General features: G+C 42.0%; 1 protein-coding gene across 1 annotated transcript in view; it reads left to right on the plus strand.

Annotated features, from left to right (window-relative positions):
• The first annotated feature begins 2904 nt into the window (after window positions 1–2904).
• The window catches only part of PPM1E (protein phosphatase, Mg2+/Mn2+ dependent 1E), a 60700-nt gene continuing 42838 nt past the window's right edge, over window positions 2905–20766 (plus strand). Inside the window, exon 1 of the mRNA XM_021524895.2 lies at window positions 2905–3395. Within this exon, the coding sequence (XP_021380570.2) occupies window positions 2980–3395 (416 nt within the window). The 5' untranslated portion in view covers window positions 2905–2979. The remainder of the gene's footprint in view (window positions 3396–20766) is intronic.

Here is a 20766-nt window from a genome sequence, read left to right on the forward strand (position 1 = left end):
GGTATGTTAAGTATTGACAAAGCATTCTTCATGAGCCTACCTGTCTTCTGTTTGTCAGCCCACAGGAGTCACTTCCAAAGGTTACGAAGAATTAAAAAGCACTTATTTTTGCACTCCATACAATTCAGGTCACCTCCCCAAGGCCTGTTCAAACTCTGCTTATTACTCAACAGCAAATGAAAAAGAGAAAGGCATCGTTTTAAGACTAAAATGAAACAGATTTGTTCCAAAACAATACTGCAAAATGTTCCTTTTTAAAACAAAAAGCAACACGATTAAGCTGAAAATGATACAAACACCTGTATTTCCTTCTCACATCAAGTGCAAGCCTTGTTCTCCATATGATTTCCAATGGTCTCGGACTCAGAACGTTGGGAATTGTGAGTTTATCCCATCCACCTCCCCTCATCCCATAGGAACCATCCACCCAGTGATATCCAGAGCACAGCCAGGCACTCTAAATTTAGCTCCCAGAGTTCCTGAACACGCCAAACATTTCATAACAGCGCCGAGCACACGCTCTGAGGGATCAGTGGGTGCTCAGAGCTTCCTTTTCTGGGCAGGGTGGCTCCTTCTGGGGGAGCTGGGCACCCCAGTGGCCCCACAGAGAGCGGGGCCAGCAGAGCCTCCTGCCTGGCTCAGCCACACCACCCACTGCCACCGTCTGCTCCGTGTTCCAGCTTAATGGGAATGGTTTTCCACCTTTCCCTCTCACAAACAAATGCCAGCATGGCTTGGAGCCATCAGCTCTCTGTTTAATATCGGAGCAAAACAATCCCGGCTTGACCGTAGTGCCAAAAGTTGACAAAGTGTCCTGAGTGTGGAGTTCTACTCTATTTCATTTTAATTAGTGTCTTCTGCCACGAGACAAATGATGAAAAGCACATGGGGACTGCCAAGATGAATCAAGGACATCTGGTAACTTTAACATTTCTACATGAAACAGAGTAGGTATTACTCCCAGATACTCTTCTGTGCTGTTTGAAACAACTAAAAAAATAGATATAAAATTAACAAAAATTACAGGAAAAGGTTGCCTAAATGCTTTTGAATCTCTTCTTAGATAGCTTTAATTGCTGTTTTTCATAAAACATGAAGCTGATCTTGCATCTTGTTGAATTAGCTGTGACTTTCCTAAGATATTGTAATAATAGGAATTTTTATAATTCAGATCTTATTACATTAAGATTACCTGGATTATAGTTTCTTAGAAATTCCAACTGCCTCTGGATTCTGAGTGAAAAACAACTGATCATGAAGTTAAAACTGCTTTGTGATACTTGCTTTGATATACATCCTCCCGGGGCTTGTGACTCACTGATGATGCAGAACACACAAACATAAAATAAATAAAAAACAAAATCCAGCAATGACATCATCAGCTGCAACTGGGAGCTCTCTGCTCAAAAAGAACTGCAATGTTTCTTACCCTTCATTGTTTCTTACCTTGCAAACCCACATGGCATTTGCTAAATAAATGAGTGTTAAATTGAAAACAAAGAAATGGCATAAAGAAAAATATCGCTTAGCCATAACCTTCCGGGACAAGCAGTGTGATTTTTTGTCACTGTCAGCTGTGAAAGACTAACTGTGACAATCACATTTTGAACTCTCAGGGCTTTTACATATTCACAAGATCGCAATATGATCAGTCAACGCGATTGCCGAAAATATTCTAAAATTAGTTTGGCTCTGGAATCATTCACCAAACAGAAGACAGATTTACAGGAGCACCCTGACATGCAGAGAACAACAGGTTTCAGCAAGATACTTGTTACAATACATAAAAATTTGAGGGTCTTTTTTGCATATGAAGCTCGTGATTTCACCATTTTTCAAGGTATGTCTCACATTAAGGATATCGTTCCCTCCCATGTGTACAAGCTATTTTAAATGTGTGGCAATTATACCTGTTCATTAATTGTATTTATGGACCTGATAGCTCTGAAAATAGCTTTCCAGCAGCAACGAATAAAACAAGCCAAAATGCCTTTCACAAATGAAAGACATTTATTAGACAGCAAGAGAATATTCACTACAGTTTGTCTCCCACTGGCAAGTTGTCGTTTAAGTTTTAGTTGGTGAAGCATCTTCAGTTTTTCACAAATTCTCCTTTGCCAGAACATGGAATGAGTAGATATTGTGTAATAGGTAATTTATCACAGGATCGTGGAATGGTTTGGGTTGGAAAGGAGCTTAAGGATCATCTATTCCAAGCCTTGCCATGGGGAGGGAAACTTTCCACTGAACCGGAATGTTCAGAGCTCCATCCAACCTGTCCTTGGACACTTCCAGGGATGATGGGACACCCACAGCTTCTGTGGGCAGCCTCTGCCGGGACCTCACCGCCCTCACAGCGAAGAGTTCCTCACGAACACCTGAACTAAACCTACCCTCTTCCTTTTTCATGGCCAGCAAACACTCTCCGACGTCCATCCGTCTCTCCGAGGCCGCTCCTGGCCGCGGCTCGGGCGGGACAGCGGCGTCCCCTCACGGCGGGGCGAGCCCCGGCCCCGCGCGCCCTCCGGCAGCCGCGGAGGCGCCGCCGGCGGCGGAAGCTCCAGGGAAGCCCCGAAGGAGGCAGGGATTAGGTAACGAGCGATGTGCGCTCAGGTTTCCTCCTGGTTCCTGAGAGGAACCTACGCGTCTGGCTGCCTTCGCATGACTCATCGCAGCGGCGCGGCTGCCGCCGCTCCCGCTCCCCCCCGGCAGCGCCGCGGCCCCAGCCGCCCCCTCGGGCGGCCGCCGGACCCCGCCGGGCCCCCTCAGCGCCGCGCGCGCTCCCGGCGCCCAGGCGCGCCCCCCGCACCCCCCGCGGCGTGCGCGGCCCCGCGGGCCCGGCTCGGGAGCGCGCGCGCAGGCGGCGGGCGGGAGGGAGGAGGAGGAGGAGGAGGAGGAGGAGGAGGAGGAGGCGGCGGGCAGGGAGCTCTCTGCGGGCGCAGTGCTGATCCGCCGGCGGGCGGCCGGGAATGCGAAGCGATGGCCGCGGGCGGCTCGGGCAGCGGTGGCGGCGGCAGCGCGGAGGAGAAGACCTACCGCCGCTTCCTCGAGCTGTTCCTGGGCGAGTTCCGCGGGCCCTTCGGGGCAGAGCCGGAGCCCGAGCCGGAGCCCGAGCCGGAGCCTCAGCCGGAGCCGGAGCCGGCGGCCCCCGCTCCTGCTGCCGAAGCTGCGGGCGACGCTGAGGAGGAGCCCGGGGCTGAGGGAGAAGCGGGAGCGGCCGCCGAGACGGAGGAGGGAGAAGGCGGCGAGGGCGATGCCGGCGACCCTCAGCCGCCCGCCCCGCCGCCGCCGCCCCCGCCGCTGCCCTCGCTGCCCCGGCCGCTCTCGGAGTACATCACGGAGGAGGAGGTGGAGGGCGAGTGCCTGGACCTCTGCCTGCAGCAGCTCTACAAGTAGTGAGTGCCGGGCTGAGGGGAACGGGGCAGGGCGCGGGGCTGAGGGGACCCTCCAGTGTGGGGCTGAGGGGACCCTCCTGCGAGGGGCTGAGGGACTCTTCAGTGTGGGGCTGAGGGATTTCCCAGTGTGGGGCTGAGGGACTCCCTAGTTTGGAGCTGAATAACTCCACAATGTGGGGCTGAGGGACTCCCCAGTGTGGGGCTGAGGGACTCCCCAGTGTGGGGCTGAACGACTCCCCAGTGTGGGTCTGAGGGACTCCCTAATATGGGGCTGAGGGACTCCCTAGTTTGGAGCTGAATAACTCCACAATGTGGGGCTGAGGGACTCCCCAATGTGGGGCTGAAAGGACCCTCTGATGTGGGGCTGAGGGACTCCCCAATGTGGGGCTGAGGGACTCCCCAGTGTGGGTCTGAGGGACTCCCTAATATGGGGCTGAGGGACTCCCTAGTTTGGAGCTGAATAACTCCACAATGTGGGGCTGAGGGACTCCCCAATGTGGGGCTGAAAGGACCCTCTGATGTGGGGCTGAGGGACTCCCCAATGTGGGGCTGAGGGACTCCCTAATATGGGGCTGAGGGACTCCCTAGTTTGGAGCTGAATAACTCCACAATGTGGGGCTGAGGGACTCCCCAATGTGGGTCTGAGGGAGGGAAGCAAGGGCAGGGGGGATCCCCGAGGCAAAAGAGTTCAGGACTTGGGTGATGCTGAACATCCCGGGGTCGCAGCGGCTGCCCCTGCCCCAAGAATTCCTCGGCTCTGTGCCCTCTGCTTGCCTCTGGCCGGGACAGGAGAAGGGAAGAGACAAGGGAGAGCCACGAGCATCCATCTGGAGAGCAGCTTGCTGTGGAGGGAGAGCGGTGGGGGAAATGTCTCACGCTCTGGTGCCAAAGCAAGGAGGGGGGTTTGCCTGTGGTTGATTGTTCTGGGGCTTGAAAATGAAATGCTCCCCCGTGAGGGTTGGTAAATGGGGAAACCTCTGCCAAGAAGGGGAAAGAAGAAGGGGCAAGGAAAGAGAGGTGGTCCACCCCCTTCACCCTTCCAAAAAAAACCACCGCACATGGAGAAAACCACACCATGTATTCTCAGACCGGGGAGAAAAGAGGAGTAGAAAACCTTGGGAGAAAGCTATCCATAATCATGGGGATTTTTCTGCCGTCAGCTGGGGAAAGCCGGCTATACTCGGTTCTGTACGGAGGCAGTTTCCAGATCTGTGCTTTCCAAAGGCTGGTGCATAAAGAGGAAACAGATGGGATCTATTCCCAGTGTGGAAAGTCTGTGGACTGAAACCTAAAGATCAGTTACCAGTGCCTTGTATTGTGCTCAGCTCCGGCTTTGAAGGCTGGAAATAGAAACGGTTGTTAGTGGCAATTCTTTAGGAACCTTTTTAAACTGATGCCACAGGAGGAGACAAATGAAGCTGTGAAAATCTGCACAGCACACCGGGGAGATTTTCTGCCATTGAGCCGGTAATTGTAATGAGAGGTGTTACTCAGTCGCAGAAATAAATAAATAAAGAGAGAAAAGAACCGGGTTTTACAACTGCATGGTCTGTTTCTATCCAGTTCTCATCTGCCCTCTGCGTTTGTGGACGATAGGGACAACACAATGATAGCTGCAGAGGACAAAGCTCTCCTATTCACACATGCTCGCCCTGCCACCTTTGGAAAGTCTCTGGAATACAGCAGCACATTCATAGGATGTGGTAGAGAGCAGAGAGGCAAGTCCCTTCTACCTATTTAGGACGTGTTTTGTTGGGTTATTTTTAAACAGGCTTGTGAAATCCAAAGTCATGATAGTGGGAATAAAGTTTTAGACATGAAGTAGATTATTTGAAAGCATTATTTGAAGTATAGGTATGAAATGATGTTGAAGTGGAATTCCTTCCCAGCCCCTTCTCTCTCTGCTTGTCCCTATACCCCCGATTCCCCAGTTTCTGAAGCTCATGTTCATGGCTGAAATTAATAAGCAAACAAAAAAAACCCCAACAAAACAAAACAAAACAAAAACCTTTTGAGAGGAATCTTTTTATAGAGGCAGCTCTTGCCAGGTTGTGGCTCTTTGGTTTAGTATAGATCTTTGGATGACCACTGAATGAAGCATCCCCTGGCTTTGTTTGTGGTGAAATCAATGCAGGCTCCCTCCTCTAGGCAAAAACCAAGGTCCACCTCAAAATCTAGGGAGCAGAGGATTATGTTGTGAGAAAAGAGTTTCCCAAAGGCTTAAATGAAACATTTTAAAATATTATAAGCTAAACTGAAATAGTTTTTTCTTGAATGATGGTGGAATCTGAGGTAAGTGCAAATATGCAAAAGTATTCTTCAGGTAAGGTACTGTATTTTTAGTTCACTCTCCAGTCACCAGAGAAACTTAAAATGTGACAAGACTATAAAACAGGCAAAAGCAGAATGTTTTCATCCTTTACAGCCAAGGGCTCTACTGGTCAGATGGTTCCAGAGGTGGGAAACTTGATGTATTTGAGTAAAGCTGCTCTTGTGCCAACAGTTATGAAAGTATTCAAAGTTAAAAACAAACAAACAAACAAACAAAAAACTAAATAAAAAAGCACATGAAAACTCATGTAAAAGGGAATATTTCCTTGGTTTGTCATTAGCAGGAGAGACTCTACTCTGAAGGCATGATTTCTGCAACTATATATTAGTCAAATGACTGGTTTGCATTCTATGTAGCATGAAGATAAAACCCATTGCTGTGAAAAATCCAACAGCTGTTTTTCAGCTATTTTAAGCACAGAGCTTTAGATCTTTTTGAGGAAAGTAAGACCATTTCAGAAATGAGAACATATTGCTAATCATGAAAAAATATAATGTTTTTCTGCCACTGTGTAGGTCAGTATCAAAGAGTTCTTATTTATGAGATTTTCCTGCTATTTTCCAAAAGACTCATATTCCCCTTTGAGGTTTCCTGTTTCTGTTTGGCTTTTTTTTTTTTTTTTTTTTCTAGAAGCAACATATGCTTGGAAAATTAGATTAATGTAATCTTTATATCTGTCTAAATGCCACAAAATGGGCACTGTGTGTTTTCTTAGTGACCCTCCACAGTATGAAACCCATCAATAGGAGGTGCATTAGATGGAGAAAATAGTCAAAAGGGGATTGCCTTGGAACATTGGCTGATAACCACAAAATGAACTTTCAGACTATAGCTAGACTATATTATTCAAGAGAAAAAAGATAATTTACAGAGCTTCTATGCGGAAACAAACATCCTAAGGCCTTAAAACATTAAATATAAGACTTAATCCCTTGCTCCTGCTGAATCAGACCTGATTTCTGACTCATCTTAAAGGAAGAAGTTACTAACTTGATGTAACAAAGTTACATATCATGCTCTGGTCTCTTCCTCTTCCTACTGATACTTTTATTAAACCTGACGCATTTAAAGAGCTGGCTCTTGACAAGACCTCTGAAAAACAAATCAGCAAAGTTGTGTTTGCCAAGAGAGGACATAGCCAGACTCTTACAAGTTGTGTCACCAGGAAGAACAAATTTGTCTTGCTGCTACACTCTTTTTTTCCAGTGAAAATGAAATACTTTAGAAAATTCAACTGTTTATTCTTCTGTCTTTCCTTTTTCTCTTTTTTTTGCCCCATGCTTTGATGGGAATAGATATAGTTGGTATAATTTCTAGGTTCAAGTTTATTTTCAGTGATTTTGGAGGTACAATATTTTTGATTTCAAATGTTCATTTAGGAATTCAAATTTCATTTGAACAAACTTAGAAAGTAGCCCTGCTTCTCCAGTGCTGAGTTTGCAGAAGATGGTAAGTAAAATACAACTAAAATTTATTGTTATGTCATCTTAAGTGCTTAACTAAATCCCTGATGACAACATGATTATTTTAAGGATTTCAAAAGCCTTGCTTTGACTTGGAACATGAAAAGAAAAACTTCTAAGCACTGTCTTTTTACATTTCTTCACAGAATACTTAGATTCCAATCAAATGAATATTTGAAGTGAGTTCTTTTAATTGATCCTTTCTTTCTCTTACAGAGAGAAAATATTTTTGCTTATGGATTTCCCACAGTCTTACTATAAAAAATCAAGAAAGGCAATGTAGGCTCACCCTTTTAACACTGGAGTTATGTAAAATGTGGATAGTAAATGACAATGGAGTTTTGCCCCTCAGCTCGCAATGTTGAGCTAAAGAAGATGTTCTCATGGTAATTTTCCATGAGCAGAAATATTTTTTTTAAAAAAGTAAGCTCTTGAAAACTGTTCTTTCTGCTATTTCCATCTTTGTTGAGTGAAGAGATGGAATCGTTTTCCTTCAAATAGGAGATATACATGTTTTTAACTTGCTCTCTAAACCCCTATCACATGAAAGCTGGCACTGTTGTCACTTTAAGCTGAAATCCATGTATGATGCTGAATGGGCCTTCTTAGCATCATATTAAATAGGCTGTGATGTTTTACTCCTTCATAATTTGTCTTTTATAATCAATTCTATTGACTGCAATCTCAAAGCCCTTTCAAGAAATAAAATTAACTGCTTGCCATGTCTCATATTAATCACAAGGACCAACAAAAAAGTCATTCCATCCTTTTTAACATGGTGCTTTTTTCATCATCTTTTGTGAGGTTTTACAATAGAAATGATAATGTTGGCCTGTGCCCACAATGAATGACAGAAGGAGATATTGGCTGCACCTAGCTGGGGCACTTTCTATGGTTAATGAGATTGGATAGAGAACATTCCATTTAGACTCCATATTAGGAATATTTCATCTAATCTAGGCTTGGATTAGATATCAGGAAGAAATTGTTCCCTGTGAGGGTGGTGAGGCACAGGGTGCCCAGAGCAGCTGTGGCTGCCCCTGGATCCCTGGCAGTGTCCAAGGCCAGGCTGGACAGAGTTGGAGCAGCTGGGACAGTGGGAGGTGTCCCTGGCCATGGCAGGGGTGGCTCTGGATGAGCTTTAAGGTCCCTTCCAACCCAACCCAGTCTGGGATTTCCCACCCCGAGCCTGTGGCTGTGTTAACTCTCACAGGAGCCCCTCCAAGGTTAGGAATCCCTTCCAGGGGCTGGTTGTTGAGCTGCCTTGGTAGGGCTGAGGATGCTGACATCACACCCAAGGGATTTTGGTGCTAGAAATCCTGATGTTTCTCTGTGAATCCATCCTAAATCATCCCACAGGAGGGTGTGCAGAAAGCCAAGGCTTCAGTATTGATGGTACCTTGTCACTTTTGACAAGAGCCCATGTTCTGGATGCTTGTGGTGTCATGGCACAAACATTTCATCCCCTTTAGCCTAGAAATCCCTATAATCTAAATAGGTGGTGTTTGGAAATGAACATTTTCCAAACACAACTAATTCACTAGACATTGAGGGATTCTTCTTGTTCTTTCTAAGGCATATTGAGCTCACCCTCCCACGCTTTTAAAAATACTGAAAGAAATAAAATATTTTTATGCTTATTAAAAAAAAAAAAAAAAAGGAATATCAGCTCAAATGAGCTATATAAATTGCAGATTTACATTTTGTAATGGTTAACATAGAAGGTGACATTTCAAAACTTCCTACTTTATGATTAAAAGGATGCTGAGTTTTTCAAGCATGAGGGTGACTATGCTTGGAAGTTGCTTTATATAGCATTAAAAAAATCATTCTTAGAGAACAGATTATGGAAATATATTCATTCCAGTGCTTTTATTTCAATGAACATTGCTGGTAGTACAACACATTAAAGGGAATTAATGTTGTTAGGAGCTTTTCACACCAAGATTTTTTTTTGACCCAGGAGCAATTTGCACAGATTCTGCTCCTCCTAAGTGAGGCTGTTTGCTTTTGAGTACTGAAGAATTAAATCTGTGCTAACACATTCTTTTTTTGGACCTTATACAACCACTCTTGAAACTAAAATCTTATTGGCCATTGTGTGGAACTACTTTTGATTCTACCTTTTGGATGTGATGAGCTGCATTCCTCTGGAGAGTTTGTTTGGTAATTCGTTCTTGCACAAAACACTGCATAGAACATTTTTATCCCTAAAATCCCTCATTATAATTGCCTTTATCAGTGGCAGAGTTTTTCTCCATCTGTTATTTGAAGAATTCAGATGTGGTTCTTTCCAGAGAAGGTTAAACTTTTAGTTTGCATTCTGTGAGCTGAAGTTTCAGTGCCTTGGCTGCTGTCTCAGTGATGTTTGCTCTCATTCATTTTTGTTGTCTGGCTAAATTGCTTACATGATCACATTAAAAGCAAAAGCATCAGGGCATGCAGTACACAGATAATGAGAATACTATTTATTACTATATTTGGCACTCTGAAATATTCTCTAGCTGTTCCACACCATTTTCTTTCTTCCTATTTTTTGGTGCCTGTTCTTTTTTGGTTTGTTTTCTCCTCGCTGTCTAGGAAAGACATGTGAGAAAGGGGATGAAATGGAGTTAGCAGTTTAAAACATTAGATGTTCTTTGAAGCATGCTGCAAGACTGTCTTATGCAATGCAATCACAATTATGTAATGCAAATGATTATACAAATAAATGCATCCTGGACAATATGTGTGTGAGACGTGTTAGGAACCCATGACACTGCTAAATGGCCATTACTACAAGTTGTACTTTAGGGCCTTCTGTTTGGGTTGGCTGAAATCTCAATTACTAACCAAATATTCCAGATTTTTGTTGTTATAACACATTAATGATTAGATAAAATGATTGCAGACTGTGGACTTGTTTTACAGAAACATTTTCTGCCGTGCCTTTGTACTTTATTAAGAAGAAACAACATTACCCGCCTTTAATAAGACATTTTATAAAGAAGTAATCATCAGAGCCATAAATTAGGAGTGCGTGGGAAATAGCTGCCCTTGGGTACTTCTATAATTAATACAGAAGTTAAACAAGTTAACCAGATTGCAGGATTACCTCAGTTTATGTTTGTATTGGATGGAAAACAGCTGAGGGCAAGTAGTGATTGAGTAACTGCAGCAGCATTTGAAGCTGTGGTGCTGCTCCCAGCTCTGAACTCTCTGTGCACTCTGAGGCTGGGTGGGTTTTGGTGGCACAGCAGGGTTACAAAGTGGGCTCCTAAACTTTCATCATGGGAAAAGGGGTTTGGATGCACACAAACCTGAAGTGGGAAACTGCAATTACAAGGAAAGGAATACTTGATTAATTGGGTAAAATTGTGGGCAGCCCCTTCATTTTCTCATAGGGTAGGATTTTGAAACTATTTTTGCTGGCCTTTGATGATCCAGTAAAGCCTGTTTAATTGTACCTAACGAATTTTCAACTTTAGTTTCTTCTGCTCTTCATTTACAGCAAAGAATTTGAGTACTTTCTCTCATTTGAGAATATGATTTTTTCATAGGCTCTGTACTTCCACACGGTGTAACTAATAATAGAAGCAGCATGTAAAAATAGGCCCTTGGCATTTTAACTTCTTGGCACTTTCTTGAGGGCTGTTCCTTTCACCTCAGGCTATGACCTTCTTACTGAGGTTCAGAGAGCTGAAAATGAACGTGGTGAGTTGTTCCTCCTTAGTGTTACAAACACACTGCTCTGCATGTTAGATTAATTACCTGCCACAATGATTCCTTTCAGTCCTAAATCCAAGTTCTGCAAGGCTGAAACCCCCCCATGCTCTAGTTGAGAATTCAACAGATTTTTCAACAAAAAATCTCAACAAAATAAATATTAGAAATAAGGTGTTTGGTTTGTTAGTCTGTAATAGATCACCTGAAAACCCAGGGAAACATTCAGTTCCTACTGGAACCTCTGGGCCCAGCAGTGATAAATTATCTAAAATTCCAACCTGGATTAAAAAAAGCAGGAATTTAGCAAGTACACACTTGTACACAGCATGACATATATTTTAAACTAGGGCTTTTCCAAGTTTTTCCTAGACATGGTGTCATTTTGTTTGTCACCTCATCGCTGTGTTTGAGGAAATATGATTGAATTCATGTATTTATTTATAAAGATCCCTGTCTAAAATAAGTTTATGCTCTCAGCTCTCTTATTACCCCTTTCTTCTGAAAAGCTGGGTAAAACCTAAATATTTGGTAACAAGAAGTCAAAAGCTCAGTATTTTTGGGGATTAGAGGAACATCCCTATTTGGGACAGATGCACTTTGTGCTTGCAGAGCATGGGGGTGTTGGGTGGTTCTTAGCTCTGTTTTCTCACGGGAGTTTGCTCCTCAGAGAGTGAGTGATCTACCTGGTGTGACATGAACTTATCCTCTTCTCTTCTTGGCACTCCAAAAAGTTCAAATTTTAAAATATCCAAATATCAGATTTTATAATAAAATTAATTGATCCTAACCTGAAGTGAATTGTTGGAGAAAGTGCCCCCAGTAGAAATGAGCATTGATAAAACAGAAGTGTGAGCTTTTAACCTTTTACCTTAGTGGTACAAACTATGTCAATCAATGGAAATGATTGTCTTCTAGATAAACAGAGAGTGAGAGTCACCACAGTGTAAAACTGGTGCAGCTCCCTCTGGGAGGAGTGGGAAAAGCAGCTGCAGGTCCTGGGATGTGTGTCCAGGCTGCAGAGGAGCTGAGCCTGCATTAAGTGACTGCTCCCCTTGAGAACCAATCTGAAATGTTTTCAGATTCCTCATTGCTGCCAACTTCTCTCAGTTTGGCTGATTGGGAATGACCCAAATGATCATACAGAATGCTTCAAATCTCACTATTGACATTGTATGCTAATTTTAGAGAGGCTTTTTTGTTGTTTAGATACTTTTGGTTTAGCACCCCACAATTCACATTCACTTTGTTTTCTTGAGTGCCAATGCTGTCCATGATATACAATAAAGTCATCTCCAAAACATGAGCCAAGCCACAGAGTTCTAAATCTGACCCTGAGGATTAGAGAAAAAATAGTTTATCCTACAAAATTACTAAATATCCTAAAAATATTTCTCTCCTCCCCTAGATTTTACAAACTCTTCCTGTGTCTTGGGAGATGCAAGTAAAAAGGTTTGTCAACAGCAAGTATATAGAGTAGAATACAATAAATCTGAAAAATACTTCTTAAATTCATCCTAGCTGGTTGAAAATTTAATGCAGAAAGCAAGGAGCTCTGCTTCCATTTCTGTTAATGTAATTCTATATTAAATAGCTTTAAGAAACCAACTACAAGATATATATTTTATACATTACAAAGTATGAGATTTACCTAATAAAAGCTAGTTTTGCATTAACATATTGAAAACTATTCCATTTAATTTATTGTCCTCTGAAAACTGATGAATTTGTGCAACTCCTGTTTCCATACTCTGTCTGTGCTTCTTAACAGGAATAAAAAGAAAGGTGGTAACTTAAATCTGGATTTTACACCTCGTGGGGTGGGTATTATTTTTTGTTTTTCTGAAATAGAGATAACAAAGAACATCTGTTAAGGAAGTACAGAAAGAAGAAGGAAAGCACTTTGAGGAAGTCTGCTTTATGCTTGTGAAGAGATGAGACCCAGCTCATCAAGGTAGTTTGAAATAATAAAACAGAAAGAGGAAGAAAGAGTTAAATAATACCACAAACCTAAGTGACCCACTCATTCATTCCTTATAGAATCATTGTCAGTCTGTGCAAGGGGTTTGCAGAACAGAGAAACTCCACAATTTTTTTATCCTGTCCAAGTTCCTGAGCTGAAGTTGTTTACACAGGGCTGGGTTTGTACTTGGACATCCCTGCAAGGTATCAGGGCTGTGTTGTTACTTTAATTTAGAGAAGGATTTGGTGCTTTCTCATGCTCTTGCTTTCATGGGGGTTTGCTATTAATATCCTACTACCAGCTCCAGATGCTTTTCAGGGAGCTGTTTTAGGCTGCACTCAAATGTTTTTTGGAAAGACTGATAAAATAACTCCACTGTCTCCTTTTGTGCAGTACGAGGTGTGACAGTGTTCGTTTCGCCTGTGGCTGTCTGGCAGAAAGAACAGAAAACATTCAGAGGTGTTAAACCCTGGGAGTGATCCTGGTAGCAGCAATAAACCTGGGAAGTTCCAGGGCAGTGCCAAGCTCCACAGTGTGTCTGGAGGTCAATCTGCATTTTTTGCATGTCAAGGACTTCCAAGTTATGTCAAAGGAAGTTTGGGCTAAATAAAAAGGCACAGGATATGACCCTCAAAAATTGTTGGTTTTAAATCCAAGAATAAACTAACACATCCTCCAGTCTCGTAAACCCTTATGTCTCAGAACTGAGTTAATTAATTTACTCTATATTTATCCTTTATTTTAAGGAAGATGATTTGTTTTACTTTTCTAGGAAAAAGGAAAGATAAATACATAAATCAGGGCAGGAGGTTGGAAGGATTTATAGCGGGGGAAAAAGGAAAAGAGCAAGTCACTTTTGGTTTAAAAGTAAACATTCAAAAATTCTTCTCCACTTAAGAAAATTCTTTTCATTCTTGGTCTTTTCTCCCCACCAGTTCAGTGACAAAGTTTTCATGTCTGTAGCTATAAATTAAATTATAATTATATTGTGCTGCTGCAACAAATACAAATCCAGTTGGGAGTCTTGTTGGACAAGCGCTTTCCTTGTGCCCCTAGAAAAGTCCCATATAAAAATGGCATTTTAAAATGCTATAAAAATTCCTAAAACAGGAATATGCAAAAGAAAAGGTGAATTAAGAAGTGCTGACAAACCAAGTAATCATTGTATCACCACTTAGCTCAAAATGATACAACTGTTGTAAACTTAAAATAATTGAGAAGAAACTCCGGTGTTGGGTTGGCTTCTGAAAAATGTACTTGGAAACATTTTAGACTTTTACTCTGAAATCAAGGAGCTTGGAAAGTTTCCTTTAAAAAAAGAACAATCTGAAATGTCAGTGGGGTTGGTCTCCAACAGAATTAGCCTTCAAGAGGAAAGGGGCAGAATGAAAAAATGTAATAGACATAGTACCAATTGAAAATAATTTCAAAGATAAAATTGTGAGGGTAATTAGACCTGAAGCATTGTATCAGCTCAAACAATTAAAAGGAATTGCCATGATGATCACTTCAGTTACCTTCAGTTGCCCTCTCTAAACAGGCTGTGTTTAAACCTCCCAGAAAAACACTGATTGCACCTAATCACCCAATCAGTTCCAGTTAGAGGCTGGACGGCTGAAATCGATCCAAACTACAGCACTCCTCCCTGTGCACTGTGAAAAATTGGATATTCTGTTTGATCCCTTGGGGAAAACTGCACCTTTTACCCAGCCATAATCCCTTATTTATTCAATGATGTAGCTCTAAGGCAGCAGCTGAAATATCATAACTATGGATTTATAGAATTGTCATCTTTCTCAAGTTTCAGCATTCTCTTTTGCCACTGTTAAGTGTTTCTTCCATGACAGAGGAAGTGTGATGTGACAAGGAAAACAGTTGGTACAAATTGTCTTGTTCATCCAGTGTTTCTGTGGTTTAACCAGCTATAGGTGCTTTTACATTTCCAGGAGTAGTTTGAAAAGATAAATCTATCATTCTCTACCAGTCCCTATTGTTGTTTTATACATGGGAAAGAAGAATTCCTCATCTTTTAGAACTCTCATAACAAACAGAAGGACACTGACATAGCAAGTTACCCCTGAATGTGGTGGTGATGAACTTATATCAATTTGGTTGGGATTGCTAATGAGTAGATTTGTTCTTGCTGACATTTAAGAGAAATTGGTAATTGTTAAATTTGTTCCTCCTCTTTTGTAAGGGTTCTCTGCTGGTTGCTCACATAATTGAAGAGTAGAGTGATGTGTTGACCTAATATCAAAAAAAGGAATTTGCAGTATTAAGTATATTTTTGTGGTATGTACACTATATAGTATAGTATATTAAGTATATAGTATATTAAATATATTTGTAACTCCCCCAATTGCACATTCCAGCCCACGTGCTGGGATATCCTGTAGAAGAAAACATTCTACAAATATTATTCTGCTCCACAGATTCATCTGTTCCTTTCCACCTCCTGGATCCAAAGATAGTTTAAACATCTCTGTTGTGTGAACACAATCAATTGTATGAGGATGATGCCTCTCTCTGCATTTGCTTGCAAAGATTCATTATTCATTTGTTATAATCATAATCTGAGAAAAACCAAAATATATGCATGATAAGGCGGATTTTTAACACAGATACAAGGCTGATTAATTTTACTGACATTTTTACTGCTGCTCTCTCTGTGTAGTTATAAAACCATTGTAGTGCTATCTGTGAAAAGAGGAGAGACTACTACTGTGAGTATGAGTAGCAAATACAAGCTGCCAGTCTCACTTTGAGCAAGGGGAAGTGACATGATAAGGAAATTTTACACTCAAGTGTCTAAAATTGTTGTCCTCATCATAATGCTGGTGGGAACAACAAACTGGGAAAGTTCCTGAAAAATGGCAGTGTAAACAAAGCACTTTGGGAAGTGTTGCCCTTGATATCAGGCTTGAAAGTATCATTCTGATTATTTTATCTCTGCAAAATATTGGTCATGGTGCTCAATAATAGGAAAAAAATGCACACAAATGCACAGCCCTGTCTAGAACAGCTTTTATCTGTAGCCAACAAGCTTGTCCATGAGCCATCAGTAAGGTCAAATGAGTTTTCTGAGTTAAAATTACCTGATTGGGAGCTTATTCAAAATATAGAATTGATTAAAAGATGTGTTAGTGTGTGTACGCAAGGTCTTGTGGTGGGCTTTCTGTTCTGAATTAAGAATGTATGAGAACTGTGATGTTTTCCTCTCCATTGTGTCTCAGAGAACGCCACAGGAACTGAAATAAGCTGTCCATGCTCTAAGGTGTTTTAGAGTAAAAGTGAGGGAGGGAAGAGTCAGAGGTGATGCTAGGTCAGGATTTAGGCCTTTCCACCTGCAGGGAACAGACCTCTCCCAATAAAGTGTGTGAGGCACCTTAAGGAATGTCCATTTGTGTAAAAACCAGTGATTATCTGTGAGACTCTAAACCCATTTACTGTGCTCTTTCACTTCACCAGATTTTCTCCAGTGATAACTCTGAGCTGTCATCTCCCTGTTTCTGAAAAATACTTAAACCTGAAGAATCTGATCTGGCTGGTACATAATCCTAAATGGCCACATTGGATATGGATTCTGCCTATCAGTTCTCTCCCTGTTTGTCTGGATAAGTTTCATTCAAGCCCTATTGATCACAATTAAGGGTTGAATTTAGAAATTGACTTTCATTAGCTCAAGGCAAATTAATCTCAAGGCAGTGGAGGAGGCTGTACTCACTTTCTGTTAGTGAAGTTGACAATCAGGTTCAGCTGGAATCCAAAAGTGCAGTGGGAAGGCTGTATCCCAGTATCTTAATGTGACAGCTACCAAGGGAATTACTTTCAGAAGCAGAAGAAGGGAAACTGGAAACACTGAGGGGGTGGATGCAGACAGATATGACAGGATTCTAAGAACCTGGGATTCCTGACAGCGTAGGCCTTCAGAGCCCACCCACTGAGCTTTGGCAGGTAATAATCTAGGAAATTATAATACACTTATTTTAAGAGAATCCGTTGAGATGTTTGATCCTAGATCTTCATTACACATACAGCAAGGCTTTTGCTGCTGGAGCTCTGTTATTTTCCCAATTATCTTGAAGGCAGGAAGAGATTTCAGAATGGATTTCGTAATGGTGTAGCATCCAGTGAAGTGAGGACAAGTCTGACCACGTTCTGCAGAACCTATCATCATATTCCTGTAGGAAAAAAATGTTCAGTCAACTTGGATGTGCTGCTCCTGAATGGAGCTGGCTGAGATCCTCGTGCTCTGTGTGTGGGTAATGATATTGCAAAAACCTGGCACAGGGAGGAATCACTGCAACTAAAGAGCTGACATTTACACACCCCCCCAAAAACTGCTGGGTTTCTCCAGAAACTCCTCATTTCAACAGAGCAACCCTGTGCAAATGATGGAATGAAATGTTTACAAACAGTGGAATTTGTGTTACACTGCTCAGCTCATTCCTCTGACACAAAGCCACTGGGCAGCTTTGTCTTACAGCTCACCAGATTAAGCACAGGGGCTGGATCTGTGTGCTCCTACAAAAGCCTTCCTCCTCCCCCCCTCCCAGCCCCCTGAACATATTCTTTATCTGGAATATAAAGCAGTGTGTATGTAATTGGGGAAAGAAATGGAATATATTTCCTGGTGACAGGGGAGTTCAGGCTCTGCTGGGACAAATGGCAGTGTCTTTAATGAGCTTCACGGTGCAAGATTTAGTGGCATCGTGGAGGAATTCCTGTCAGAGTGGGGCTCTGATAGGACTTATCAAAGAGTACATGCTACTTATCTATCTTAGGCAGGGAACTCTAACTCCCTTTAACTGTCAGCACATCTATAATCCTTCCAAGTCTGGAATTGTTGATAGAGTGCCAAATATCTTGGGTTATGGATTGCCAGAAAGAGGGAGATCTGTGTTTGTAATCTCAAACAAAGCAAATGTAGCTGTTTAATGAAATTCTGCTGAGCTTTTAAATATGGCGTAATATAAACATGGTTTGTTGTGGGGTTTTTTCAGTATTGTTTTGGAGATAAGACAGAGGGATGGGGATATAGAGAGATTTGGGGATTATAGCTACCTATCTACAGATAAATAGCACAGGCAAACCCAGCCATTTATGTTGTTATTTTTGCATTATGAAAGTCTTAATATACACACTGAAATGTTCTGGTCAATTAGTACCTTTGTGGTATTATGAATATGGTGTGAAAGGACATTGGAGATGACACAACGTTGGAGCATTCAGCAATGAAAAAAATAACATCAAATAGGACAAAACAGCCTCTGCTGAATGGTGTAATCAGCAAGGAGGCTATTTTAATTCTAATTCTCCATGAATCAACATCTGTCTGCTTGCTGGTTTATCTTTAAAGGCATACACACACACAGACATGTGCATGCACAGGCTGTGGAAATAAATGTCTTTTAATTTAGGGCTGATTGAGACTGTGGTTTCACTCCTGAAACTCAAGTCCTGTGCTAAATCTCAGCACAATTTCTGCCAGCTGCGATACCAGGGTTTAGCTCAGGGTTCCTGTTCCCCTTCCCCAGTGAGTGCTCATCTAAAATTTCACAGCACTGGCACTTCTGCTGGTGATTTACGTGGCAGTGCCAGTGGCACACGAACACAACAACGTCACCAATTCCTGTCATCCCAGGTCCTTGCCAAGTGAGTAGAAGCTCATCACTTTCAGCTCTCTTGCTGCAGCTCCCATTAACTTTGGAGATTCTTATTGAGAGGGGCACAAAACCTTCTGCCCTTATCCTGCTGGAAGGTATGGCTGTTAACAAGAATAATTACAGCAGATGAGTAATTCTTGTTCCCTGATCAAAACAGAAAAACAAAACAAAAGGGTTATCAAGCATTGGCACAGGCTGCTCAGGGAAGTGGCTGAGTCACTGTCCCTGGAGGGACTTAAAAGCCATGAGGATGTGACACTTGGGGACATGGGTTAGTGATGGCCTTGGCAGTGCTGGGGAACAGTTGGACTCAGTCTTTAAAGTTTTTTCCAACCTAAATGATTTTATTCCTTTTTTTCCCCCTTCATCCTCAACAAAGCCCTTGGGCGAACAGCTCCTACAAGCCTACATTTTTTCTCCATTTCCTTTTCAACTCAAGGGTAATAGCAGTTAAATCTAGTAAAATAAATGTTGATTGATGGAGTTTATTCATCATGCCAGGCTAATGAGGCATCATAAATATATTTGCGAATGCGTAAAATCCATTGGGGGCAATGGCTTCAGCTGGATAAAAGATACAAAGTATTCTTGTTTCACTTGTCTTGGAGGGAGGAACCAGCTGAGTGTGTCACTGTTGATTCAGAGTTTTTCAACCTTCACTGGTGCAAATAAGTTCTTTCTCAAAATTCTCCAGAGAAGAAACATGACAAAGCAAGACTGTCTGGTTTTTGAGTTTATCCCCAGAGATGCAATCAAACAGCAGAATCAGATTCTGAATTTCAAGAAGGAAAATACATGAATATTTCCATTTTTCTTCTGCTGACATATTTCGCTTACGGAATTGTGGCTGACAGGATTTTGTGGCTCATCAGTGTCCTTGTTTTATTAACCTATGTTTGCTACAGAACTGGTTTCTGTTCTATAGGAAGAGTAGGGTTCCTATATATATATATCATAGTGTATATTGATAGTAAACCAGGGATCTTGAGCTAAAAATTCCAAAAATCTGCAGTTAATGGTTTGAAAATGTCTGCCTGTGTTTAGAAATATTTGTCACAATACAGGAAATTACAAAGTCAATTGGAAAGCTGGAATTCCTTTCACATAGGCTGCTCGTTTGCATCTTAATGAGATACTTTCTCATTAGTCCAAGAAATGCAGGTCAAAGAACCCAGGCAAAATCTGATAATTTTACTTCTCTGTACCCTATTCATCTCAGGAAATTTGGTTTGAGTCAGTGAATATGGACTGTCTGTTAATTATCAATATTATTTGTGCAAAGAAGAGCAAATTAGCTTTTCCTTGCAAAAATACCTCACCACAGTGTTTCTGCCTTAAATCAGTGAAAGGTTTGTTATTTTTGTTGGTATCTCACTGTGTTTTGCAAAGTTCAAGAGAATAATATTTCAATATCATGTTCCTTTGGGGATGATGATTGTGCTAGTTAAAATTTCCTGTAAATTGAAATGTTACTTTTAAGGTCATTATTCTTCATGCATAAGAATGGAAAGAACATGATGCATTTGTAATGGAACAGAGCATTGCTGTGGAAAATGTCAATTGTAAATTGTTCCTCTCGTGTATACAGAGGTTCTGAAGTGAAAGGTAAATGTTCTGCTATTAAATGGAATTTCTTTAGCTATAGATAATGTTCTCAGACTCAGCCATCATCTTCTGAGGATCAGCTTGTCTGTTTTGGGCTCAGCTCTGAGAGCCTGACACTCACATTTATCATGAGCAGCAAAGCCAGAGCAAGTGGCAACATCCTGACTTGCCAGAGGAAATTTTCTTCCTGTCCTTCTTCTTCCATTCAGGTTTTTAATGGCCCTTCTGTCCTGGGAGAAGTGTGCAGGTATCCTCCTGGCCCAGGCATAGAACAAACAACTCCATGGCATAAACAGCAGGTGAGGGCTCCTCTACTGGATTTTGAGGTAGTTCAGGAGTTCATTTTCCCTCAGCAAAAACTGGAACTATATCTGAAGTGTTTTGACCCTAATTTTCCTGGGATTGAGACATTGACCTTGGAATTGAGATATTTACACTGAACTGTGCTGAGTTCTGTGCTGACTGCCCTAATATGGCTTTGCCACCAGGAATGGGCTGCATCCCATAAAATTCCTGACTGGAAAAGGCCCATGACATTCCCACCCCCACTCCTGGGAGTGGGAGCCTGACCATGAATTACTGCAATGGGGAAAACACAGATTAAACCAGCAATTCATGTGATGGGGTGAGCACAGAGGAG

The sequence above is a fragment of the Lonchura striata genome, chromosome 20 (assembly GCF_046129695.1).
Source record: "Lonchura striata isolate bLonStr1 chromosome 20, bLonStr1.mat, whole genome shotgun sequence".
Taxonomy (NCBI): Eukaryota; Metazoa; Chordata; class Aves; order Passeriformes; family Estrildidae; genus Lonchura; species Lonchura striata.